At 38.4% G+C, this 26,994-nt stretch overlaps 1 protein-coding gene across 1 annotated transcript in view; it reads left to right on the forward strand.

The window, feature by feature from the left end:
• Positions 1-26,994, forward strand: part of SLC49A4 (solute carrier family 49 member 4) — a 70,661-nt gene that overhangs the window by 12,692 nt on the left and 30,975 nt on the right. The window contains exons 2-4 of the mRNA XM_014871839.2: positions 7,271-7,364; positions 20,089-20,351; positions 25,837-25,966. Coding sequence (XP_014727325.2) covers positions 7,271-7,364; positions 20,089-20,351; positions 25,837-25,966 — 487 coding nt within the window. The remainder of the gene's footprint in view (positions 1-7,270; positions 7,365-20,088; positions 20,352-25,836; positions 25,967-26,994) is intronic.

A 26,994-nucleotide genomic window follows, 5' to 3' on the forward strand; every position in this document is an offset into this window, starting at 1 on the left:
GCTTGCCTAATATGCTGGGATAATGTTAAAAACAGTATAGGTCCACTGTTCACATGGGCTTGGCTTCATCCATGCAAATGAGAGAAAAGCACCCTGCAGCCTCTTGATGTGGTTGTTTCAGCTTGTTCTTTCTAACAGGTGCAGTCAAGTTCTTGTATCTAGAGTAAACAAAAAAATAAGGACTTTAATATGCTTTAATGAATGTTGGGGAGGGCTGTGTGGGGAAGAATAAAAATAACTCAAAAACAGGAGCAGTATTTACAATACAAACCAGAAGTGGGCCATGCAATTAGAGTGTGTACTTAAGTGTCTTGGTTTCCTTACAATCGGGGTGCACATAAAAAAAAATGCAGCAGCTCAGGAATTGTGGAGTGGTTGTGTGATTGTCCTCATAACTCTCAGTTGCGTTCTGTTTAGTTTGTTTCTCACAATTGTATTTTGTCAGCTTCCTTTTCTGTTTCTGTGGTTATATGTGTTCAGTCATTTCCCTCAGAATATCTTCTCTGTGAAACACTTGACAGGCTAAATTTTGTGCTTTGAGTCTCTGACCTCTATTGTGTTTTTTTTACAAAGTTCGTAACTAACCTCAGAATTTGAGAGGGGTACTCTCCTTATGAGGATGTACATGACAGTGTTTATGCAGAGAATGCCTGTTCTTCATCTGAGAGTTACATTGGAAAAAAGCCATCTGTATTAGCCCTCATGCTTTTAGTTTGCACACAGCCTTACTAGGTCTGTCCCACAAGTGTGAGCAGCAGAAATTACTTTATCTGTGGGTCAGATCTGGTTGCTGGCACCCTGATTTGGCAGGGACTTTCCTATGGGTTCCCCCCATCAGTGGTGATGACGCTTCTGGGATGTTTGCTCTACTGAAATTCTGACCCCGATGAGAAAGTTTGTCCAAATCACAGGAACTATTTTGCTTCAACTTGTGTTTATGTACAGAGTTTGCTTTCTCAAATTTAAATTTTGTAAGTAAATCAATTTATATAGAAATGTCAAACTCTTGCTGATAGTCTTGCTGTTAACTGGGCAGCAATTGCTGACAGATTCTGTTGCACCAGCTGTAGGATAATGTAAAGAGAAATTGCCCCTCCCAAGATCATCACCTTCTATGTCTACATTTCAAGAAGTTTCTACTACATATTTCATGTGAGCATCTCAATCCGCCAACTGTTTATGTCAGACAGAAATTGGAGCAGTGTCAGCTGGAATCTGCCCTCCAACCCTCCACTGAAAGGTGGAACTGGGATATGTTGTGGATTAGTACAGGAAAAGATCTTGTGGCGTAGACAAGACTAAAGGTTGAAATGTAGCTCTGGGTTTAATTTATTTCAGACAGGTTCTATATGATGGAGCTTGGTTCTCACATTTTGATGCCAGAAGGATGCTGTCACCTGTCTTGCAGAATGTTTAAATTGAGTTAGCTTCATTTTCAATCAGAAAAAAAAAGTACTCAGGTCCTAAATCTTCGCAGTTGAAATTGGGATGCTATCTTGGCAGTGCCACATAAAGCTGGGGGACTGAATGGAAGCACTTGGCTTCAGTTTATTTTAAAAACAGAGATTTGAAATGGGGCAATAACAGAAGCATCAGCATCAAGTATCCAGGGAGAAAGGGACGTCTAGGCTGTGCTTAATAGCACCCAGTGATAGAAGCAGCAATTAACAGAACCAGTGATATCTTGGCCTTCAAACAAGGATTAGAGCATGGCGTTAATGGTGCTGATAACACCGTGGTGGTGGGCTCTATCACTGTATGGGCCATTCACTGAAGAGTTGGACTCAGTCCTTGTGGGTCCCTAACACCTCAGAATTATCTATGAATCTGTAATTTTGGATTAGCTACACATGACCTGGTAGTTGTTCTCTCATGCATGCAGCGTTTGTATGTGGTTCCCTGTTTTTGTTGATGCTATCCTTGAGAATGTATTTCTTTTCTGTTGAGTTTCCAAACACCATTTATGCCACTCTGCAATCAAGTGCTTTTGTGGAATCTAAGGCAGGCCCAATATACTGACTTTTCAAGTTTATTCCATGTGTTAGCAGAAACACTGGGACTGCATCTCAGCTATGAAGTATTTACATCAATGAAAAGGTTGTTTTCTTTTGAAAATTGTATTGCTTGATGCAAGGATGCCTCTTCTGAAAGAGGATTGCCACTTATCCTCCTTAATGACTGTAGTCAATTTGGCAAAGAGCAGGCACAATGCAAGTTTTATTCGCTGTGTTTAGTAGAAAGCAATTTTTTTTGGTATTTTAATCATGCCAAAGATAATTGATGTTATGAGAGTAAATGTTGCCGCTATTAGTATAATTTTGCTAGAATTACATTAAAAATCCAAAGATTCCTGGAGGATGGTGTGTGTGGGCAGTGCTTTCAGGATTCCTTGATAAAGGGGGCTGTTTAATTAAGCCTTTTTTAAAATTACAGCTAAATGTATAGGCATATATTAAGAAGGGAGAAAAGCAGACCCATCATATGAAACAGAGAATTGGTATCCAGCAAAGAAACCCATTTAATAATAATGCTTGGCCAGTAAGGAGGACATTTAAACAAGACATAAAAACAATTCCATGTCCAAAGAAAAACTGTGGAAGAGTTGGAGCTCAATACTTTACTTACTGAATCTAAATGTAAAAGTTGTTTTTATAGGTTAATTTCATAGAAGGAAACATGCAGGGACTGTGGGTTTTTTTTTTGTCAAGAATAGCAAAATAAGAACTTCTTTGGATTTGCTTTAAATTGGGAGGAAAAGCATGACTAAATTGTTGGAACAGCTGTTGCAATCGGTGAGTTTTTAATTTCCTGGTGTGTGTGGACCAAGACAGACTTTTACATTGTAGTTTTCTCTTAGCTAGATATGTTTTAGTCAAAATGATAGGAAGTTAAGCAAATGCTCTCAGTTCAGTGCCAGAAGGTGACCATTTGGACTTTCAGCCTTGTCTTTAAAAACCGTGGAAAAGTGCAGAAGGCTGATGTCACTTGTTTCTACTCAGAGCATTGTTGTATTTGGTATTTGTGAGAACTGATTTTAGTATCTGCAGGGGAAGTTAGGAAATCCCTCAAATGTTACTGCACCTAAGAGCAGGGTGTGTGAGCTTTATGAGGGAAATCACTGCTGCTGTGCCGAGAAAAGGGCTGAATCCAGCAGCCTTTCCTCTGGCCAAACTTCTTTTAAAAAAAGGAGAAAGGTGAAAACTTGTCTGTTCTGCCCATCCAGCTGGGATTTCCCTTAGGATGAATGTTTCATTGTAGGGCGAAAACCAAATTCAGTGTCTGCCATGTGTGTGATGCTCTGAGCTAGAAGAGGCTGCTTGCAGTGCCCTGTATCAGTAGTGGGCAACCGAGGGAGCTGATGTGCTGGGCTCAGGTGGGGATGCACAGGAATGAGTTAATCACATTCTCCTCATGAATGGCAAACTCTAATGTAGAAATTGTTGGAATGAGGACAACAGCATCTTTTGTTAAGTTTCTTGCTAAACTGGGCATAATAATTCACTCATTGGGTTACAAGTCAGTAATGTGGGGGGTGGAGAATGCATTTTCTTTTCCTATACTTTGAAAAGCATCTTGAAAGTTAAGGCATGCTGGGGGATTTGTGGGGGATCAGCACCCACGTCCTGCATGCTCTTGCTTGGTGTTGCTGTGAGGGAGCTGAAGAGCAGCTGGGTGCCCCTGGCAGGTGCTGCCCCCATGTTCCAGCGTAGTGGGGTTCTGCTTGTGCTCTTTGTTGGGCTTTGGGTGGTGGGGGATTGTTTAATCTGTAATAGTGGCCAGAGTTTGGAGATAGTTGTTTTAAAAAGAAATATGAAACAGCAAATGCAGCATTGATTGCTGAAGTCATAAAGCAGATGGTGTTATGAGCCACAGGAGGGTTAAACAGTTGAACAATATCAACTGTTACACTCATAAATGATAATTAATACATCTTTTTTATTACTGACTCCACTTCTTCCACTTACTTGGACTTTTCCGTTGCTGTCAATGAGGTTTGGCTCTTCTGAGTGATGCCACAGTTTGTTCAAGAGCCGCTGCCACCTGTGGGGCCCAAAAACCTCCTGCAAGAACAGGATGGGAAGGAGCAGCTAAGGAGACAAGGTGTAAAGAGCACAAAACTTCGCCCATTGGCAGAAAATCTTGTTTAAAGGAATTTCTTCCCCTTCCAGCCGTGTGTCAGAAATTTCTGATAGAAAGAGATGGAAACTGAACGATGGATTTTAAGAAGCTGTACCCTCCTCCCTCCCTGCAATTATTGCTTGCATTTACAGGGTAGAATTAATGAAGTTAATTACATCGACACAAAATCTCTTGGTTGAGTGAATTACTTAGATCTTTTAAAGTAGAGACATAATTTTCTGCAAGATTCACAGGCTGTTTTTCAAGCTTGGTTGGTTACTTTGGTTTATAGTCTCCATGATGCATGGCTGCTATCTTAAGCACTCTGGGGTGCACCTTTTAGAGTAGTACAAGATGTCGAATTCAATGTAACAACAACTGCAGCATTCAAAACAAAAATATTGAAATAAATAAAAAGGCTGATTTCTAACAATGGTGGAAAAGAGTTAAAATGTAAAGCAAAATTATAGGCTGAGGTGCTTAGAGGATAAAACTATATTGTGTAATTAGCAAAGAAAATGTCTAATGTGCTGCTTGCCGGATAGTCTTTTGTTCACTTTCGTGTCATCATTTTCAACATTCAGCATTAACTGAAGGAATTTTCAGGAGTGTGTTTACATGTTAAGGTGGAAACAGAAAAAAAGGACAAAGAATAATCTGGGCAATCAAAACATTTTATAGGGATACCTTACAGTAAATAGTATTCAAGATTAGGACTTCAAAGAATGAAAAGATCAGGCATACACGATTGTGAAGCTTTAACAGATAATTTTACTTTAAAATTATCTGACATGTGAGGTTGACATTAAGGATAAGCCTGAATTTAGGGCTGGAGGCAAACTTCAGCATCTAATTATTTTTTCACCAAATTGCATGTTGGGTTTTTTTTTTTTTAAAGAAAATTTTAATGCAGATTTAATTTAAAACTTTCTTGGTTTGTATATGTTTTGGTTTAGGGATTTTCTTAAAAATTAGAAATCAAATAGGAGTTTTTTATATGGAAACACTCATTTTGGATCTTGTGGTGATTTACTTAAATTTCTGTTTCTCATTTACAGCTGTGTCCTGGGCTTGCCCCTAGCTTGCACTTCAAGCAGGGCCCCATGAGCAGCCCCTTCCATGCTGTCCTTGTGTCTCTTGAAAGGTAGAATGCACCGTGTTTTGTGAAATGTAGTTCAAAAAGAACCTAGTTTACATGGAAAATAAGGTGGTGTGTACATTACTAGAGCTTTTCAGAAAAAAATTCTATAGCATTTCCTAATGGAAAACTTCAGGTTTTTCATATAAAAGATTTGTATTTCAATTTTCCATCAATAAAATTCCAATCCTTACTGCATACAAATTTTTTACTGTACAGAAAAGCAATGCTAAAAAAGATTAATTTCCAAGAAGAAAAGGCATAAGCATCATGTATGCAATCCAGATACACATAATTGCCCCCAGCACAGCGCAGGCAGTATGGTAATGTGGAAATAAATGTCGCATGAAGACTCGTGGTGGCCCAGCAAACATAGGAACAGGAAGTTTTTGAACAGCCATATTAAATGGGCATTTATTTAGGGCTCTCTGAACACGCTTGAAAAACCGGTTTAACAGCAGCATTTGCTGGTTGAACACAGAGTCAAGGAACTAAGCTGGGGGAGGCGTTGGGAAATGCTAACCAGGAAAGAAATATTTTAGGCTGATGATACTTCAGGGCATTAGGGATGAGGTGTCCTTCAGAGTCACATCACTGCAGCTGGCATTCCTTGTGTTGATGACTGAGCCTTAGCAACGGAAGTCTCACTTCCATTTCAAAAAACCTGTAGCTTAACTTACTAACTTATTTTTGTTTGGGTTGTCTTGGGCTACGCTGATTGATAGAGAAGCTTATGTTTGCTTTGTTTTGTGCAGTGTCCAGCACCATGGGTTGCATTCCTATGAGTGAGGTTCACTAAGAACTGTCAGTATGAGCAAAATTTTGTCTCACCCAGTAAAATCACATTTTAGTAAAATACACGGAGACAAAATATTTAATGCAGCTATTGCTTGAATTATACTGATTACAGGAGTCAGAGGGAGCACTCCTCTGAAAACAGGCAGCTTTAGAAAGAATCACTCATTTGTTTGATAGGTGATTTATCATAGGGCAGGTTCTTTTACCATCTGTATTTTGGGTAATTACTAGTTTTGCCTAAATGTTAGAGGTATTACATGTTTGTCATCATTAATAATTTTTATTGTATTCTAAGAATGTGAAGGTTCTTTATTTTCTATTTGTTGCTGTGAGATTGTTTCAAAATTTACAACTTCACAGATGCAGACTCTCTCTATGGATTTTAATTACGAGTATTTATGATTTTGGTGTTTTGCAAGATTCTGGAGCTTAAGCCCCTCAGCTGTCACTGTTCTCTGCTGATGATGGAAACACCTTAACAGCAGCAAACAAACTGCTGGCAAAAGGAATTGCAGCATGAAGATAAGGTTGTTTCTAATCTCAGGGCTTCTCAGTTGAAAATCGCATGAGGAAAAAAGATATTCAAGGAATCAGTCAGTTGCGGCTTTTTTCTAATGTATGATATTTACAACCTCTGACAATTTGAGCTGAGAGCAGCAAAAATATGCCCTAATTGCAAGGACTGCAAAAAAATACACTTTTTTTCCCCTGAATAAATGGTTTTTTCTTTGGGATGAAATGCATATCTGCATTATGAAAGAAAACAATAACAGTGCTGTGTCTGTGCTCATTAAGCAGTTGGAGAAGAATGAACAAGTCCAGATTTTTCTTTACATCTGCCTAGATTTCAGATAACACAGTAGAGCATGTTCCCCAATGTCTCTAATTCTGAAGGGAATATTGTACATTTTGATGATACTTTTATTACCATTTTTCACTTTCAAGAATGTCTGTAAAGATTTTGGATACATTCCTGCACGTTACTATGCCAAGAGTGAGCCTTCATAATTCTGGAGTGTAAGTGTAGAAAATAACTCAGGATTTCATAATGTGTCTGGAATTTATATCAGCACCAAAATGCTTATGATTTGAAAGAAATAGGTGTTATTTTTGTGAGACTGCGTTTAAATATATATATATGTATATATTTAAGCAACATTTCTTTTGCAACATTACTGATTTAACTTGTAAAATACTGTTGTTTTTTCATCTTAGGTCTGAGGGTAACAGTGCTACTAACATCATCCCTCATGGTATTGGGAGCTGGCCTGAGATGTGTTCCAGTTTCAGACCTAGAAATTAGGAAGAAGTAAGTGAATTAATTCTTTTTAATATACGCATTTTATTCTTTCTGCTAATAAAATTTTTGCTGCTACTACAAAGAAATGTTAGTACAAAATTTCTGTATGAAGTTGATATACCAAATGTTTGTTGTGTGACCATGGGTTTACATGCTGCTTTGCTTCTTAAATGGATTTTTCTAGTCCTTCTTCTCCATAGTATCTGAAGATCAGAAAGCCCTTTACAAGCCTGAGTTAATTTAGTCTCACCCTGTTCTGCATAACTAATATTAATCTGCTTTGCAAATAAGGAACCAGAGATTTAGTGAGGTTCAGAAACTGGCCCAAGATCACACAAAGAGCCATGCCTCAACCCCCAAAAATAAGTAATTTGTATGCAAATGTTAAATAATGAGTTCATTTTCTCATATTGAATGTATGGGATCATGCCGTGAGACAGATGAATTTGTGCAAAATGGCTTTTTTCATGTTGTCTCTTCTAGTCCATGTTCCGAAGTAGCCTTGTATTTTTTCTGCTGTTAAATGATTGTCTGCTGTACTCATGCACTTTACAAATCTGTGATAGAAAGATTCCTTCCTAAAAATCGCACAAACCAAACAATTTAATTGTTCCATCAACATATCCTGAATCTGGGAATTCTCATTAAGGACTAGTGCTTGGTTTGTACAGCCAGGGAATATGGATCACTTGTTCACTTAACTTTCTTTCGCCTCTTAGTGTGAAGGCTGTGGGAGTATGTAGGCATTTACTACTCTTTCCTGCTGCTTTAGAAAAGCAGTAGCACTGGTTCTTTGCTAGTTATACTTGCATAATATGTAAACACTAAGAAAAGATCTTACAAATAATATATTTTCTATGGGTTGAGTTTTTCCCCTTTGAATTCTAGTCAGCTTGAATTCTACCACGCAGTCCTGGGATTACTTCAGCAAGTTGTTTGGGATTTTTTACTTTTTATATTAATTTTTTTTTATCCCCTTAGTATTGCTTAACCTGAAAATCAGGTTGGGAACCTTTTAAGCCGGGAAATAAAATGTTTGGTGTGAAGTTAAAAGCTGATGACTGGGTTCTGTGGATAAAACAAATAAAGAGGTTCAGAGAGAGAACTGAGAATGTAAAAAACATATGAATTGTAATAGTAGCCCTGGTAAGTAAACTGAGAGCAGAGTGTCAGGTGGGGAAATGCAGTTTCAGTTCTTAGGTGTTTAGTGAGCATATAAGGAAGCATTCCAGGTGCTCCTAATGTTGGTTGCCCAATGCTGCCCATTTTGACAGGGTGTTCAAGCACTCTGGGAGCAGGGCATTCTGAACTAACCATCTTGTGTTACCCTTCACAGTGACCCTTTTGAGGAAAATGCACTGTTTGCGTGGCCAGAAAGAGCTGTCCTCATTTTGCCATTGGTTTACTTTTTTTTTTAATGTGAAGGGGTGCTCAACATTCAGTTTGCTCATTCTCATCAGTTTTGGGTTAAATATCAATAGATTTGAAATGGGACAGATGGCTTAAATGCAATGAAATGTGGTGTTTTATGTAGCTTTTTTTATGATACATGCCAGAAGACATGAGCTGCCTTAGGCTTTTCCAAAACAAGGATGAAGACAGTAAATACCTGAGAAGATGGAAATTCCCAGGTGAGATTTAGATGGGAGGTATCATTTGGGGAGTGGGAAGGAGAGTTTCCACAAATTCTTATCACCTTTAGACAAAGTTTTCCAGTGTAGTTGCAGAAAGCAGGGCAAGGAAAACAATGGGATGCATAACTAAGGAGAAACATTCAAGGAACAAAGAAAGGCTTTGGACTCTATAGAGTCTGATGAGTGAGATGTATAAAACATGATGTTAAAATTTATTGAAAACTATATAGGGAAAAAAAAGAGTATGAGCAGAATACTGATGGAAAAGGTTAATAATTTCATATATTCATGCTGTGAAAATATGTAACATCTCCAGCTGAAACTGATAAATTTTCCTACTTATCCTGCTCCCAAAAAAGAAATTTTCAAGAATTGTAGCTCTGCATGAGGAAGAAGCTTGATCTTTTACACAGTTTGATTAAAAAATCTACCAAGAATTAATTATGACAAACTGTGTGAAGCAAAAGAATGGTTTTCAGTGAAGTTTCTTGAGACTTTGTAAATAATTATACAGACCGTGTGATCTTCTGCTCCGTAACTTGCATTGTTTTGTGGGTTAAGGCTTTAGGCCAGTTCTCATCCATTATTTGAAGTGTGATACCAAATAAAATAATATTTTTGAGATGAGCATTATTACGTAATGCATTAGCCACAACTGGCTGTGCACCAAATTATGCACTTATTCTAAATGTGTATACGCATTAATACAACAATTTGAATGTTACAGAGCCTGTCAGAGGGACAAGATCACATGCAAGCTAATTGGAAGCATTTCAGAAGCCAGTGTAATTGGAATTTCTTTAAATGCTTTTGCATGTTTTGCAGTGTGTTCCTTCAGTCTGTGAGTAATCTGTGGGAATGCTGAAGATTTCCATGGGATAATTCTATGAGAGTTAATATACATAAAATTATAAGAATGTTCATAAGGTTTGTAAGGCTTAAATTGGGGGTTTTGTGGTTTGTAGCAGTCTCTGCTCCCTAAGCTATTGTGATTAACATTAAGGAGAGCTACTAAAGCCCACCACCTATCAGAGCAGTCATAGGCATAAGGAAATCACTGTTAAGACTGACATTTAATCCTGGCTGCTTTATGCTCCTTATCTCAAATAGACCTGTAATATCCAGGTGTATTCTTAAGCCCCTTTCTAGTCTATTCTTTCTGGTTGTAGCATGTAATATCAGACTAAGACCTTCCCCAGTCCTCTGAGTCATGTTTTAAACATGGACCTTAACCTCTCTTTTCAGTATATTTGATGCCTATGCATATGAGGGAAAATTCAAATTTCACATTTCAGTGTGTCTCTTGAAACAGCTGTGAATTTTCTATGGTGAATTTTTGTTCTTTGCCAGTGTGTGACCTAAAATTTTACTGGAAATCCATGCCAGAACTGCATAAATTCAGTACGAGCTGAAGTGGGAGTACATGGTGAAAACGTTGAAGTGAGAACTTGCGTGGGGGATCCATCCTTTACGTGGACTAATAAAGTCCTTCTCATATACCCATATGCTTTCACCTGTTTTCCTCCCCAGCCCAGTAACCTATGAGGTTAATGAGTCTATCATACAGACAAGGACATTAAAAAGAATTTTTCTTACGTACCATGCGCTTCTGGGTTTGTCATATGTGCCAGATGTATGACAGTAAATTTGATGCCAAATTTATTATTCTTTTCTAAGCGTTATGAAAACTTCATTTGCCACACCTGTTTATTTAGTTCACAGTTAAAATACACTATATAGAACATAAAGGAAAAAAAGATGTTACCAAATTGTACCTGTCCTGGATCTTGTTCGCTTTCCTGGAGGTTACAAGAATATCACTAGTGCTTTTTTTCTTACATTTTATCCAGTCCTTTTCTTTCTGACACCTTCTTGTCACTAAGTAAATATTTTCATTAGGCTCTTTTAGGATTTGGTTATTTTATCCTGAACATTAACTTTACTAGGAGGCCATTTTTTTGTAGACTAAATCAGAGTTGTTTTTTTCACTCCACATATCAATTCATATTTACCTTGTATTCTCTGTTTAGGAATAGATTTACATAGATCTTAGATCTTAAATCTAGACAAAAAGCTGTATGAGCTAAAGCGTATAAAAAAGAAGGAAATAAAACGATGAAATCAGCCCACAGCCATAAATCTTTGGCTTTTAAAACTGATTGTGTGATGTAAGACTTCTTAAAATGTTTTGAAAGACAGGATAATTAAAGACATGGAAGTAAAGGATGTAACATAATTTGTCATTTGTATTGAACGCATTAATTAAGCAATTTATTAGAACTTGTTATGCTGTGGGCTGGTAGTGTTTGTCCTTCACATTAGATTTCACAACAGATAAGTAGTTATTGAAGACCTTGAATCATGGCAGTGAGAGGATGCTCCTTGGCAGCAAGTACCACTAAAATGTTTGTTGGGAATCCAGCAAAATAGCACAGAGAATTAGAGTGGAAACAGAGTGGTTGTTTACACAGTCGTTTATAGGAGACACGCTGATAGCTGGTAGATTCTGTAAATGGGTGTTTTTGTTAATATTACCACTTCTTAGGATTTTGAATATTTCTCTTACCCTTAGATATGTTGTTGTAAACTCTTTCCTTTACTATGTTTGAAGATTCACTCTAAGCGCATCTTTGGTACATTTTGGTTCTGTCAGCTAATGGCAACCCAGTTTATATGTTACTCTTGTTAGACTTTCCCTTTAATAGTTCCACATTTTCCCCTTTTCTGTCCCTGAAAGAATGAATGGGATCATCTCATTATTTGATCCTAAGATCCTAAGACTGCTATAAGCCACCATTTTTATGCATGAAAAATGCAAAGGGGCATCTTGGAAGAGGTTATTTCAATAAAGGAAAGACATTCTAGGATTCCCATATTCCCTGGTAATACTGAACACACTTCTGTGCTCAAAAAACCCCAAACAACCCAAAGTGAAACATCTGTGGAGAAGAGGAATTAAAGTGTTCTAGGGAATGAGAAGAGCCTGTTAGGAGAGGATGGTAGACAAATCAGCCTGTAAGAAATAAAGACAGAGTGTGCTGAGTGTTCTGTGCTCCCTACCTCACCGGGGAAGGGAAATGAAAAAAGGATTTAATCTAAAGTGAGGGTCTGAGAGCAGAAAGATGAATAAACATACCTGTTTGTGTGCTGTAGCTCAGCAAGCAGAAGGGGAAAATGTTAAGATAGAGCACTTGCCAGATGCTGATGGTGCTGGTTTGTGCTGCAGTGGTGGGGGAAGCTGAGCTGGGTTAATCCATGGCATCAGAAAAACAGGAAAGTGGGGAAAAAAGGAAACGGGTCATTCATGAGTAGGTTCACATGGGGAATATTTATTTTTATGCCCCTGTAACTTAACATTTTATCTTGTTTTTATTACTTGCACCAAGAGCTTCATCTTGTACACGGGGTTTTTTTTAACCTCTGCTCCAAAGCATTTGTTTTAGATTAGAGGTCCTGTGTTCTTAAGTGATAATGATTTTTTCCAGCTTTGCTTATTTGTTAATGGTGATGGGGGGTGATTTAATGTCCCTCTGGCTACCCAGTGGTCCTGCCTGCCACTGCTCCTGTGAGCCACATGTCCTGTGATGGACCAGCAGCTCCTGATCAGCACCACCACTCCAGGGGCAGCCAAAGTAGTTTCTCCTTCAGCTGGATCAGCTTTAGTGGAAAAGGGACATGACTTGACAGTTCTGGTCATAAATACTCTTTTCCTTTTGCTTATGTCCTGGACTTTGGCCGTGGCACAGTGCGTGTCATCCACCTGCAGCCAGCGTGGCTGCTGAATTAGCAATTTACAGCCCTGTGTAAATTCTTGTAAATTAATTTAAAAAAACTCAGAAAGGGCTTGGTATTGCAGCAGTATTTAGTGGGCAGCACTTCTACAGCCTCAGTTAGTGCAAGCCTGTTCTGGAAGGGAAGAGAATTTATATTCTCTGTGGGATATTTAGCTTCATCTCATATAATGGCAGGTGGTATCCTTAACTGTAGAACATTTTTAATTTTTTAATCACACTGAGCTCTTTGCCTTGGTTTGTGACTCATATTATGGTGGTTAATTTCTGTCCTTAAAGAATTCGTATTAATCAAATTTATATTGAAGTTGCTACATTATAATCAAAACACCCTCTTGCTCTTTCACTCACTTAAGAAAAATTATTCAGGAATATTTAAATAGGTCTTGTTTATCCCATTCCTCGATTTGCTGCATCTCTTGTACACGCTTACTCTTTTACTAAAAATCCTACTTAGGACCTCTTTTGTATTAAATAATCTTAATCAGCTTTCTCCCACAGCAGCCCAAATAGAAGCCAGTCTTGGTGTACTTCCCTGATAATTTTTTCAGTATGTTTTGCCTCATTAACCCATAATGTAATTGCCTACTTGATGTTTACAATGTTGTGTACTTCAGGTCTGTTCATATTTGATGAGCATGTCCTCTATTAGTTTTGCTTTAAATATTTATTCTTTCACTAATGGGTTTGTGGAGTTGGTTAATTTTAAAAGAAAAACCAGAAAACATAAGTTTTAATAAAAAAACCTCTCAGCTTTGACTTTATGTGCCCTTATCTTTCAAACCTGGATAAAGTGAAGAACCACCCCCTCACACACAGCTGTGTGACAAGTGTGATGGCTGCACAATAACATAGTGTAAGGATGCAAGGGAATTTGTCACCACAGTGCCAAGGGGTCTCGTACACCCACCTCATCCCTCTCCTCTGTCAGGATGTCTGATGGACACCTCAGGCTCTTGGCCTGAGATTGCTGCTTCCTTTCCTTGCAAATACTTGTCTCTCTCAGCAGGCTCTCAGTAATGAGTGCTGGAGAAACTCTGATTTTCCAGTCCTTTAAATTTAACCCCAAAACTCACTATCTTTTAGACCACTGTAAATGTGTATGCTGTTTTCTTTAAGTGTGGGAGAAGAGGCATGAGGCTGGGATGCCTGGGATGGAGATGCTGTGACCCCTTCCAGCTCCACTCCCATAATGGTCTGACTGACTGTGCTGAGTCCATGGTTCATACAGGGGTAAAACATGAGCCTAATTCCTGATGAAAATGGCTAAATGTGCATTTCTAAGTTTTTCTCTTTTCTTTTTCATTCTATTTCTGGAGATAATGTACCAAACAGTGACTCAGACTTTCTGCCTGTAATAATATTTCTTACTGATGGGGAAAAAACAGCTTTAAATTATTCCACATATCAATGGTCGCATGCATCAAAAACAAGCTAAAAAATGCTAATGGCCTCAATCCATGAATATCCAGAAGGCAGAAAGCTTTTGTAGTATAAATATATAATTTAATGAAAATATTGAAAGGAAGTGCATTTCCATGAAATTCATCTATCAGAACGTTATTTTTAATAGATGAATTCATTGCTTTACCCAGAGGTATTTTTCTTTCCAGTCTTTTTCCAGACATAGAGCCTTACTGTGCTCTCTTTGGGGTATAAACAAAACATAATTTGCATTGGTTCTCCTCATGCTCTGTAGCAGTGAATTGCAGTAAAGTATGAATTTGACCTCCCTAATTCTCTTATCCTTAAAAGTGCCTGAAAAAGTTACACTTTCTAGGAGGCTCTTTTGTTGTATTTATTTTTGTGAGTTTAAAGGAGAAGCTCTTTCCCCTTCTGATTTCTGAAAAATCAGAAGTGATTCTTGACAAAATTAATGTTGGTTCCCTCTGAGGTATAATCAGTCTCCTAATATATAACGTGGGTGAGTCCATGGCTTTTCATGTGCCTTTTCCTGGGCAAGTAGTTTGCATCACGTATTGGTATAGGCACCGTAGAGTAGGAGGTATTTGCTTGCTTTGTTGCCATGTAGTGACACTAAATTCAGTAGCACTTCAAAAGTTCTCTGAAGTCCTCCAGTGGAAGAGTCTCTTTCATTTGCTTCCAGGAGTTCCCACAATGAGCTAATCACTATATAAACCATTTTGTCTTCCAAATTAGCAGGAGTTGAGCAATCCACTTGTTTCAGTGAATGAAATTGTTAGGCATGTGAAAGAAATATTAGCCATCCATTTCTATAAAACATCAACTTTTTTATCCAGAATTTTTGTGCTAATTGTTAGGATCAACAGTTCACGTACTAAACTTCTTCATAGAAAGTGGAAAACGTACTGTGACACTGTAGCACTGTCTTCCTGTAGAATAAGCACTCTCAGTGACTTTGTTGCTCCTCACACTTTGCCCAACAATGGCAAAACTGAGTTGCAGTATATTTTTGTTGTATTTGCACAGAAGTTTGAATAGTGACTAAGCAGTTAATTCTCACAGCAGTGAGTGGGAAAAACTTGGTAGAAGTTTCATGAAAAAACCTGCACCAGAGTCACATCTTCTCAAGGCTCTTGAAATGAGCTCTGCGTCCTCCTAAGATGCAAAGGAATTGAATTTTCCAGTCAGCTGGGGTCATTGTGTTTAGAGAGTCAGAGCAACACGCTGGGATTGACAGCCCTGCTCTTCACTGTGTTGTCTGCCAAAGAAAAGGTGAAAATGCTTTTTCCACACTGTGAATTGGCTAAAATACTGATTCAACTTCTCCAGTCTTAGTCTTCCCAGAAAAAGTTCACTTAATGTATCCTAGAACTGAGCTTTGGATACTTATTTTAGTGCTGTGGGTTTTAAATCCATTGTATCAAAAGCAATTTTTTCAGTAAGTAGTTCTCCCTCCAGTGTTGCCTTTTTTTCCCCATCAGAGTACAGAAACTAATGAGATTTTCTTTCATTTTAAATTCTCCTAAGTCCAGGCATTAGACACACAGCAGTAGGAACACTAAATGTCTGGATTTTTTACCTAGAAAAAGCATTTATGTAACACACAGCTTTTAAATAGCTTAACAAATCCACTACCTGATGTGACTGTGACCATGCATGCGAAGTTTCAACTTTTACAAGGAGAAAAAGAAAAATAAAGCCGACTGTAAATGGAAGTGCTTTCCCATCTAAACTCTATGGTATTATCATCAGTCACTAGAACCTTTTTCCTATGTAATCTCTCTTTTTTCATACCCAGTTTGCTCAGTGTATTGTAATTCCAGCGTTTATAGCATTGGTTTTCTTTTTGCTGCCTGTTAGAATATTGCAACAGTGACTGCAAGAAGTGAATGAGGCAGGTATAGCCAGGTCAGTTCCTGATATTAGGATCAAGTCTTCTCAGGAGGTGATGAAAACTGCATAGTTAAATATTTATAACGTGACTTGATAAAAAAAATTTGGGGAAGAGGTGACAGTATAGTACAATAAGAGCTTTTCTTCTCTAATTTCTATTGCTGTATTTGAACTTCCCCTTGTACTATATTTTTGCAGTTCAGAAGCCAGTTTAGGAACAAAAGTGATCTTTATTTTGTGCAAAGCTCTGTGTATGTGTGCATGCATATGTGTATTTTCTTAGATCGATAGATACATAATGTAAATGTCTAAGTTAATCATTACTGTGATGCTTTGGCATGTGATATTTCACACTACCATTTACTATCAGTCCTCAAATAATTGGCCTTTTTCTTTAAAAGGGCTCATAAAGAGCTCATGTTCAATTGCAAGTTACAAGTTTGGCAGAGCACATAAATTCATTAGCAGGGAGGTCAGGTGTATAAAAACCTTGACATATCAAAATGAGTCCTGACCTGGCTACTGAGACAGTTAGAGACAAAATATTTTAGATAGGTGTTTACTTCTCCAATTTTGCTTTAAGCTACAGTCATCAGCTATTTTGTAAGTTGAGAATGAATTTCTGGTGTAACTTTTTTCCAGTTTTCTCTTTCATGATTGTGATTAAAAAGCCTTCTGCTCATGTTATTTTCTCTCATTTGACCTCAATAGCTTTCTGCTTTTTGATACATGAAAATAATTAAATGATGATTGGATAAATAACACATCTGAAAACAGCACTGGGTAAATAACAGATGAACATTACACTTGATAGTGTAATAAGACTGAAAAATGTTTTTCCATCTGGGTAAGATCCTGAGCTAAAGTTATCTTTTTATCCCTTTCCTCAGGAAAGAGAAAACTTGTTGTACAGAATGAAATTGGAATAGTGGTGGGTGAAATCCAGTTCCACTTTGTATCTTTTCAGTATCAGAAACAAGAAGAAAATCACGGGATAGCAGAAACAAACCTCTCTTGGTCTTGGAGCATTTTTTAGCACTGATGGTGTATGAGAGGAGACTCATGGGCTGCGAAACCAAAATCTAGTGCTGATAAGATGTTGTAACAAACCACAAAAAGCCACTGATGCTGTTGTGTTCATATTTCTCTGTCAGGTGGAGCAGCTGCTACATACATCTCCCAGAGCAGCAGCTTAGTAAATGCTCTGAATTGCATTTTGAATCTCTCATCCCTGCCTCTCTGGGGAAATGAGTTAAGGATGAGCAGAAAAACCATGCAAATAATCTTTTTCTCAGGAAAAAGTAGCTTAATTCAAGCCAGTATTGAAAAAGAGATAAAATAGGGTTTAAGCTGTTATCATATGCAGAGATATTTGAGGTAGAAGTCTGTATATTGATGGCAATTTAGTCTCAAAATAGTGTTTATTAACTCAAATATGTTGGACTTGAGAAATTAAACAATATGAAGATAAGAGATGCTCTACCCTGGATGATAATGTCAGGCGTGATAAATGCCAAAAATGCAAATCCATGTGAACAGAGCACACCAGCCAGGACAAGGCTGGAAAAAGCAGCCAGGAAAACACCAACAGAAGACACCGTGAAAGAGGCAAAATTGGCTGACCCTTTGGAAAATAAACCCAAAAAATAACAAATCCAAAACAACAAAAACAAAAAGCTAACATGGAATTAAAATTCTGGCTAAAGTTGCTACTTTCTCCCTTGGGATCTGCAAAGTAAAATAAACATTTGTTACTTTCTTTGAGGAAAGAGATTGGTTATAGAGCCTTATTCAGATTATGGAGTTTGATAGACATAATCTAAATCTGAAGTACTTAGTAAGAATATGGGTGTGTGATTTTCACAATATATAAATTGGGGGCTTTTGATGGTTTGTTTAGGGTTTTTTTTACAAAACTTTTCTTCTTTTATCAGGTGAAGTGCCTACATGACCACAGGTGCTGCAGAACTACTGTACTTCTTTCTGATTTTACTGAGTTTTATTTGCCTTTAGGATGACTACAGACAAGGCATATTTGAATTGAAACAATAATACCAGAGTGGTGTGAGTGAACAGAAGTGGTAGTGTGGCACCCAAAGCTATAAAGGTTGTTTTGTGGTGACACGGTTTTCCAAGCATACAGTAACAAGAACACAATTTAAATGTTAGATTCACTTTGAAGCAGGAGGAAATACTAAAATAAAATTATTATATGTTGCAGTAGTTACCTCACTTGCTACCGAAATTCAGTTCTTTCTGGGGATGTACCGTAGCTCTGCAAATACCCTGGAACATTTTAGAAATTTGAGAATAATTTATTGTAGTGAAATAAGTAGAATGAAATTACCAAAGTGCACAAGAATACCTTGGTTTATCCAGAGTACCCTGGAGAGTAACCATAGGAGATTGATGTAATCTATCCTCCAGGAAAATACCCGAGCATTGTTTATATAATACTTTTTCTTTATTTAAAACTATTTCATTTTGGTTTAGTGTGTGTGACAGTTTAACAAGCATTGACAAGGCCTGACTATGCCTTGGTGATGTCTATCTGAAGCACATCATCAACACCAGTAATGAAATCTGTCATTTCTGTGTGAGGATAAAAAAAAAAAAATCCTCCTAAGACATTGAATTGCTTATAAATAAGAGTGGATATTATTTCTGTCCCAGCTCAGAAAGAGTTTCCTTCAGGTGATATATAATAGTGGGTTTTTTTGTCTATTTTTTATAAATTTTGTTTAAAAATTTTATTTCCAATCCACGGAGAATCAGTAGCATCTATTCCTTTCTATTGCAATCTATCTTGTTAATTCAATAAAGAGTCTGTAGGCATTTCTTTTGCATATTGTGTTCCTTTGTGTGCTTTAAAAAACTCCTGCTACACTGTACATTATTCAGCCATTTGTGGCTTGAAGCATTGCCTAAATGCTGGCTTATGTTTCCCTATTTTCAGGCCGTAGCTTTTTATGTCTCACAACTCAAGTCTTGCAGCAATAACACCGAGTTCCTGCTATGGTTAGAAAAACACCACCCATTTGAAAATATCATCTGTCACCACTTTATTGCACAATGAATAGATTTACTTTGGAGGGTTGCAATATCTCATGTGACTCTCTAGCTGTTTTTTAGACATGAAGTTTTTATATAAATTCCAAAAAAGTTTTTCCTTCCGTGGTTGATTACTTTTTGGAAAAATCAAAGTGGAAGATTTCTGACTGAATTCCACATGTAGGAGAGCCTTCAAAAAGTCCTTTTTATATTTGTTCATTGTACTAATATTAAGCCAAATTTTGCAGAGATTTCACTGCTTGGAAGTACTATCTCTGTTCTGTCACCAGTCTTATCTGTTAAATCCCAACGAGTGTGAAAAACGAGAAAAATCTGGGTTTACTTGGCTCTTTCAGCAGTATGTTGAGAATGGCCAGATTGCTGGAGAAGACGACTCTCTTGGAAACCCTAACAGCCCAGCCTTCTCATCTGTAGGCACATAGAGCTCATTTGAGTGTGTAAATAAAAATAAATAATGCAGTGAAAAAATATGCAGAGTATTTTGCTGAAGTGTTTCAATTTTGGATGTGCCATAACTAATTTAAATCTTCGGTTGGGATTTATGCAGGCAGGAGGGTCAGGTTTACAATGTTTGTAATTTAAAGCTTTTCTGCTACTACACCTTTTCTACTTTTATATCCTGTCATGATACCTTTTTGCTGCAAAGAAAGTCCCTTTTATTCCCTTTTCCTTTCCTGCTTTGAAGAGAACATTTGCTTCTCCTTTTGTATGAGGTAATGAGATCAGAGTAGCTCCGAATTCTTTAAATCAATTTAATTTGGCTTCTTTTAGTGTATAGAATATCCTTCTTTTGCACTTCCATTTCTTTGTGCAGTAGCTCCATCTCCAGCGCTTGATATGCCACGTGCCTTTTTAATTAAAAACCCCAGCAAGCAATTGTCATCCAAATGGCCAAATGCGGTGTGTTGTGTCTTTCAGGCTGATTCACGGAGGGCAGCTGTTGAACGGCCTGGCGGGGCCCACGGTGATGAACGCGGCTCCGTTCCTCTCCACGACGTGGTTTTCTCCGGACGAGCGCGCCACGGCCACGGCCATCGCCTCGCTGCTCAACTACCTGGGCTGTGCTGCTGCCTTCCTGGTGGGGCCTCTGGTGGTGCCACCTCCCAACGGCACAGCTCACCTGGTGTCACTGAGCAGCACCCAGCACATCAAGGACCGCATCGAGGCCGTGCTCTATGCAGGTGTGGGTCAACCACAGCACCTGAAAACACAAAATGTACATGCTGTCGTGTGTGGTTGGTGCTTGAGAACCACTACCCTCTAGTGGCTGGTTTGCACAGGATCTAGTCTCTGGCTGAGGGAAAAGAATTAACTCAGGAGGCGCAATTTTTTTTTCCCTTTTGTGTTGGAAAGGTTTTAAAATTGCCTTTTGTACAGACTGACTCAAAAAGAAATAATTCAGTTGTTTGTATCGGCTGATCTTGGGAGAAATGTCTTCTTAGAGTTTCCCAGAGCTTCAAAACTGGTTTTTGCTTATTGAATTTTCATTAAAAGTATGTTTCCGTGACAGGTTGAGTTTCTTCTACTGTTTCTGTAAGGATGGAAATTCAATAGTCTTTTAGTATTAAATTCTCTTCTGCATTAACTGAGCCTTAATTTATGACTTGCACGTGTCTTTCAAATGTGATTACATCATTAGTATTTCAGAATCTACAGAATCAGAAACACTGAAATTAAAACACAATAGATCTTGTTTCTAGCTATAACCACATAATTCTTACTGGTGAGCAATTTCAATGAAGTGGCAGCAGTTCAGTGGAAAAAATCACTGAGATAAAATTCACCTGATAAAAATTGGATTTTATGTCCTTGCTCTTATGTCTCTTCCTGTCACTTAGAAAAATTAGCAGCAAACTTTAAGGAAACAGAATTGGTTAAATGGTTTTTAGTGGATATAAATTGGTACAGCCTTAAGAAGTGCACATCTTACAGAGGTTTTCTCCTCTTCTAATTGCATCCTCTGAAATTCAGCCAGGACTTAGTCCTAAGTGTTCCAGAAGTCCTAACAAATATATACTGTGTAGTTTATATGGAGGTTTAGGGGATTGAGTTAGCTGTTTGTGATCATTTATTCCTGGACGTTATTCTTATGGAAATTTGTCAAGTTAATATTTCTGTTGGGTGAGGGCCACTTTAATGTTTGTTTTAAAGAAAGTGTAATAGAATTTGGATCATGCCTTCAGCAAGTATTTTTGAGTAACCTACTTTTTACCAGATTCAAATGAAACAACAAGGAAATTCAGGTTTAGGTAAGCCTTTTTCACAAGTAAATATGGTGTTCGGCTCTGAAAATCTCATGGCAGATGAAAATGGCTGGTGTAAAAGAAGGGAAAATGAAAGCAAGTCAGGTGTTTTCCTGAGGAGCAGTAGATAAGGGGAGGAAAAACCCTAGCAATTAGAGAAGTGCTTTGGCTCTCCCTCCGCAGATTTTCCGTGGAGAGGGAAGAATTCATCTGCCTAAGGAAATACCATGTTGTGCTTGAAACCACTGTGTTGAGTCTGGTAGCACTAGAAATGTTGCCTTCAGCAGTGCATTAGATTCACATTCTCTTCTGTTCTCTTTCGGGAGGTTTTCCTAAGCATTTTCCTCAGAAGCAGGGATGGATGTTGCCACCAAAGTTCAGGTCTTGCCTGCCTCACATCTCAGCGTGGCTCTTTCTACCTTTCTGAGCTGGCAAAGATGTGGGAGCACCCTCGTAGACCTGTTTGGGATCCCTGGTCCCAGCATATGATGATCGTACAGCAGCTGTTCAGCTTCCTAGGAATTGTGGTTTGTGGGGCATCTGTATTTCTCACTTAGGATTTGAAAGTGCTTTGAATAGAGGTGGTTTCTTTGTGCTGGTATTTGTGTCCTATGGGATGTGTATTTTCAGGAGCTGCAAACCCTGTAGCTGTTCAGACAATGACAGAGAGCTTCTTTGTGAACATTACTGGCCTGCAGTGAATCACAGTAATGATGGAAAACCTCCAATTGGTTTAAAATTGCAAAGAACTGTCAAACAGGAATTTGCTTTGAATCCCTCATGGGATTTGTTCTGTCTCAGCTTAGCCCTGTTTCCCTAGAGAAATGAAGGCACAAGATTCCTGCTGACTGCTTCCCTGTACTCTCTTGTGCCCCATGGGCTCCAGAGGTTGAAGGACAGCTGCTTCATGGTGGGTGATAGTGAACAGACAGCTCTGTTCACCTGTGGGACAAAAAACCCTGATAGGTGTGGTAGGGTACTATTTATCCCCTTAAACAACTGTGCAGAAAACTTAGGCTCAAATTGACTTCACAGATCAGTAGTAAAGGTTTTGCAGAATGTAGAAGAACAAGAAGCAGGACCCAAATGTCCCACTTTGCCACTTCTTCAGCAAGTGTGGTCAGGTTTGGTATGACTTGTCCTTCCAGATACTACAGGAAAGCCAGTTTCACAGGGCAAGCACTCTGCATTTCTAATGAGCTTGCTGCTTTTGTGTGAGCTAGCATTAAATAAGCAGCCTCCAAAAGTTAGATGATGTCTTTGAAAAGACAGTAACGATGTGAATTGTTAACTTGGGATCAGTAGTATGCCAAGAGTGTGCAAATTTTCCAAGGACTTAAGCTCAAACATGATTACAAAGCAATTGCTTATAAGCCCATTCTGAAATTGCTCTGTTAACTCCAGTCTCTTCTGTATTTTAATAAATTGCTGTTCCTTTATCTCAAACACGGACTAAGAGCTCAGCTGAATTGCCACAGCCTCTTTCTGTGTCATCTGTGTTGCTGCAGTTTCTGGTTCACAGCTCAAGTAGTACGGATGTAGCAAATCACGATTGAAATGTACTACCTGAATCATGTAAGGAAGCATGAATTATTCTGGGCTGCAGCCACAGCTTTTAGCCTTGTGCTTTCCTAAATACCAATGTAAAATCATTATTTATTTTTAAAAAGTGTGTGTGTGTGTGTGTGTGTGTGTGTGTGTGTGTGTAAGGGGCCCTCATGCCCCCTGGAATGTTCCCAGAAAACAAGGTTTTGTGGGAGGAGGGTTTCTGGGATTGAACAGGTTTTTGTGCTGTGAATAGCCTGTCTGAAGGAAAAATATTATCAAGGAGGCTTGTGGCTTTGTAAACCTCTTTGGTTTCTTTCTTTTTTTTTTTTTCCTTTTCTCTGTTTGGGGTTTATACAAGCATCAGGGTCCCTGCTTCCTAGGCTAAGATGCAGGCATCTCTCATATCACAAGTCACTGTGGTGTGGTACGCAGCTTTTGTGAAGCATTCCAGTTTCACTCCTCAACAAGTAAACAGATAGGTACATATCTGTGTCTCTGCACACTAATTTATGAGTTGCCCCATTCCATGTGCTCTGTATGAGAGTATTCGTTGCACTTTTGAGAAGCTGGCATCTTCTAAAGAGCCTCTCTCTTGTGACTGCAGCTCCCTCACTCTCAGCATTGACCTATTTCTTACCTTCTCAATTTTGCTTACTTTGCTCACTGCTTACCTGACCAGGAAAAGTTTTAGATCGTACTTCTCTTGCTCTAGTCTGGTAAACAGTGGGGATAAGGGTGTGGGTTTCCTATTGAGGAAGGATTTCAATATGTAAGAAATCAGATATGTTTAGCAGTACCTGGACTTTTGATAGAGATTTAAATATTGTGTACAAAGCTAAGATAGCACTAAAACCTCAGATTTTTCAACAGAGGGAGATGCTTTTGTTTCCACAGTGAATTCGTCACTTTTCATTTGTGCGTGAGAGCAGAGCTATCTAGGCAAGTTTGTTAGCCTGCAAAGTATAAGACTGGGAAACATTAAAGAATTGCAAGAAGGTACTACAAGGGCAGCATGCTGACCTTAGTAATTTACAAAAAAAAAAAGTTATTATACTGCTCCTACTGCAGCAATTTGACTGGTAGAAATCTTGAGGCAGTGTATAGATGAGGCCCCAGATGGGCATCTGTTATGAAATATTTGTATGCTTTTAGAAAAATTATTGATACGGTTTACATTCTTCAGAAAAAAACCTGACCTTTCCCCTTATATAGAATCGCAGTATAACAACGTTAAATAATGAGTACCTTGGCCAAAATTTATGGGATTGTATCATCACATTCTTGATTGGCTATACCTGTCTGCAGTCTTAAATCTGCCTTTAATATGTGATTAAAATGTGTGTATCCATGTACATATGTATGCCTGTAAACCTATGTGTAGAATAGAGGCGGGGGGGGATAAACAGCTTTTACTGAAGAGCTGTGTAGAATCATCCTGTAGTGACAGAGCATCTCATCATTTCTTAGGTCTGGGATGATCAGTTACAGCCAGTTCTTTATTCACTGCTCATGTTCTCCAAAACAATGTGCACAAAGATAGAAGTTAATCTATTTTCTGAAGAGGAGTGAGAAGGTCTAGTTAAAGTGCCCTTGGCCCTCAAAACATGCAGTTACACCACAGCAGGAAAAGACACACCACGTAATTCAAAATGAGTCCTTTAGTATTTGATCATGAAAAATGGCATTGTCACACTCCCAATATGCCTTTTTTCCTGTATGCCAAATAGAAGCATTCATTTCCCTTCTCAATCTCCAGCTGATCCGTTTAGACTCTGTTATTTACTTTTCGGTTTCCTGAATTTATTTTCTTCTAGTTTAGCAGAAGACCTGGCGAAGTGCCATGTTCATATTGATTTATTAAAAAAGAGAAGAAAAAAAGAAAATTAAGACAATTGAGTATCTAGCTCTGCTGGAATTTATTTGTGGTGTCAGTGAACACTTCTTTGGTATAAGATCACAAATTCTTTTGAGATAACACACTTCAGCTATACATTTTTCTCTCTATCAGCAAAGAATCTTGTTTTCAAAGAGGACAGGAGAAATACTGGGATTGAGGACTGTGGAGAACATGATATACATTGTAAAAGGCCTGTAAAACAAATTAATTAGACTGACTGTGGGTAGAGTTCTTTCTCCAGAATGTCTGCTCGTGGGACTTACTGTTTTCTGTGAAGTGCTCATCACTTTTCAAGCTCAGGTCCAAACTTCTGCTATGAAATTTTTCAAAGGTTTGGAATACCTGCTGCTAAACAAGCAGAGCATCCACAAACAGCTGTATTCTTTCTTTTTTACCCCCCTCTTACCTGTACTTTTCTATTCATGAGCCATGGCTGCTTCTGCACTTTGCTCTTTATATTCTGTTGCCATGTAGTACTGTTTGTGTTGGAACTGCTGCCTTGCTTGACCTTTTGTTTGCCTTCATCATCTTGTGCAATGAATAATTGTTATTCCATGCCCTGGGGCTTCCCAAGTCCCATCTGTTTAAAGTCTCTAGCATGCTGTTACCTGCACTGAGTTACTTCCATCGCAAGGAAACATGGCCAAATCCTCATATTGCAGTTCTCTCTGAACAGAAAAAGCAAAAGCTTTCCTTTTGCTTCACTGAGTCCTCTGTGTGTGAGCCTGGTTCTCTGCAGCACCTATCACTGGAATGGACTGCCAGTCTCATTGATTCTCCATCTCAATTTGAAATCTTGTTTGGGGAAGGAGAAAGAAATTTCTCCTTCAAGTTACGGAATTCTGTTGTCAGGAGCAGTCAAGCGCTTGTGGTGGGATTTATGTCTCAGAGGCTGGCTGATAACAGGACTGTAGTGAAATAAGTCTTTCAATGCTAACATCTGTTCTTGGTTTTGTTTTTCTTTGCCCTCTTGTTTAGAATTTGGAATGGTTTCCCTGATATTTTCCGCAGCGTTGGCCTACTTCCCCTCACGCCCTCCATTCCCCCCCAGCGTGGCTGCAGCGAGCCAGCGGCTCAGCTACAGGAGAAGTTTTTGCAGACTCTTAAGGTAGGACCTCATTGGGTTTCCACTTCAAAGCAGATCAGTGCCTAAGTAAATAAAAACAAGTGTGCTTTAATCTTCTCACTGAGCAAACAAGTTGGTTTGTAGTGCTTTTAAACAAAATAAAATTAAATATTAATGTCAAGACATAAAAGGATGTTAACTGCTAAAGAGCAGACATTAAATTTTAAACCAATGTGTATATCTCCAGTCTTCATGCAGTCCTTCAGCACCAGCAGTGCTTTAGTCATCCTGTTAGCATGGCTTTTCTTATACAATGCTTCTGTTACATCAGGTTATACAAGATTGTTAAAAGTGAGCAGTGAGAAAACAGTGAACAACACTAGGCAAAACTAATTTCTAAGTTGGTTTCTTCTGTGTTTATTATATTGGAATGAATTTGGGGTTTACTTGTCTTTTGAAGGATTATTCAGCTGCTTTCATTCAGCCATGGAAGCAATGCATGAATTGTCTAAAATTATCATGACCTATTAAATCTCGTTAATTGTACGACAAAATATGAAGTGGGAATAGGAAAAGTGTCTCCAGATGTGTTTCTGGATAGGCTCAAAGGTAAGCTAGCTTCCTTTGAAGTTCTAGGTTTAATAAAAAAAGAGACGTTATAAAGAAAGTGACAGTATTGCAGCTTCTCCCTCTTGGGTTCTTTTGGTAAGACACAGTCTCACTTCCCCCAGTGTTCGTATGGTGTCTTGTGTAATGGAAATATGATCTCAGAGGAGCAGCTAAAGCAACTGTAATATTAATGGTGAATAATTGTGAAGGCCTGTGCCCTGTAGATGATACTGCACAGAGGAGCTTCCCGGGGCAAAGGAGAGCTGCTCCCCTGGTACGGAACATGACTGACTTCACTGGGGAGCTTCTGACTCTTGCTGTAATTGTTGAGTGATGTAGGAGCTGAATCTGCATATAAAGGCCTGCTTGAAGCTTGGTAATTGTGCAGCTTTAGACATTTAGTTACTACAGAACTATTGTGGGCTGTACTTTTGATAATTGTATTTAGAGGCAGCGAAAAC

Source organism: Sturnus vulgaris, chromosome 7 (assembly GCF_052056855.1).
Source record: "Sturnus vulgaris isolate bStuVul1 chromosome 7, bStuVul1.hap1, whole genome shotgun sequence".
Taxonomy (NCBI): Eukaryota; Metazoa; Chordata; class Aves; order Passeriformes; family Sturnidae; genus Sturnus; species Sturnus vulgaris.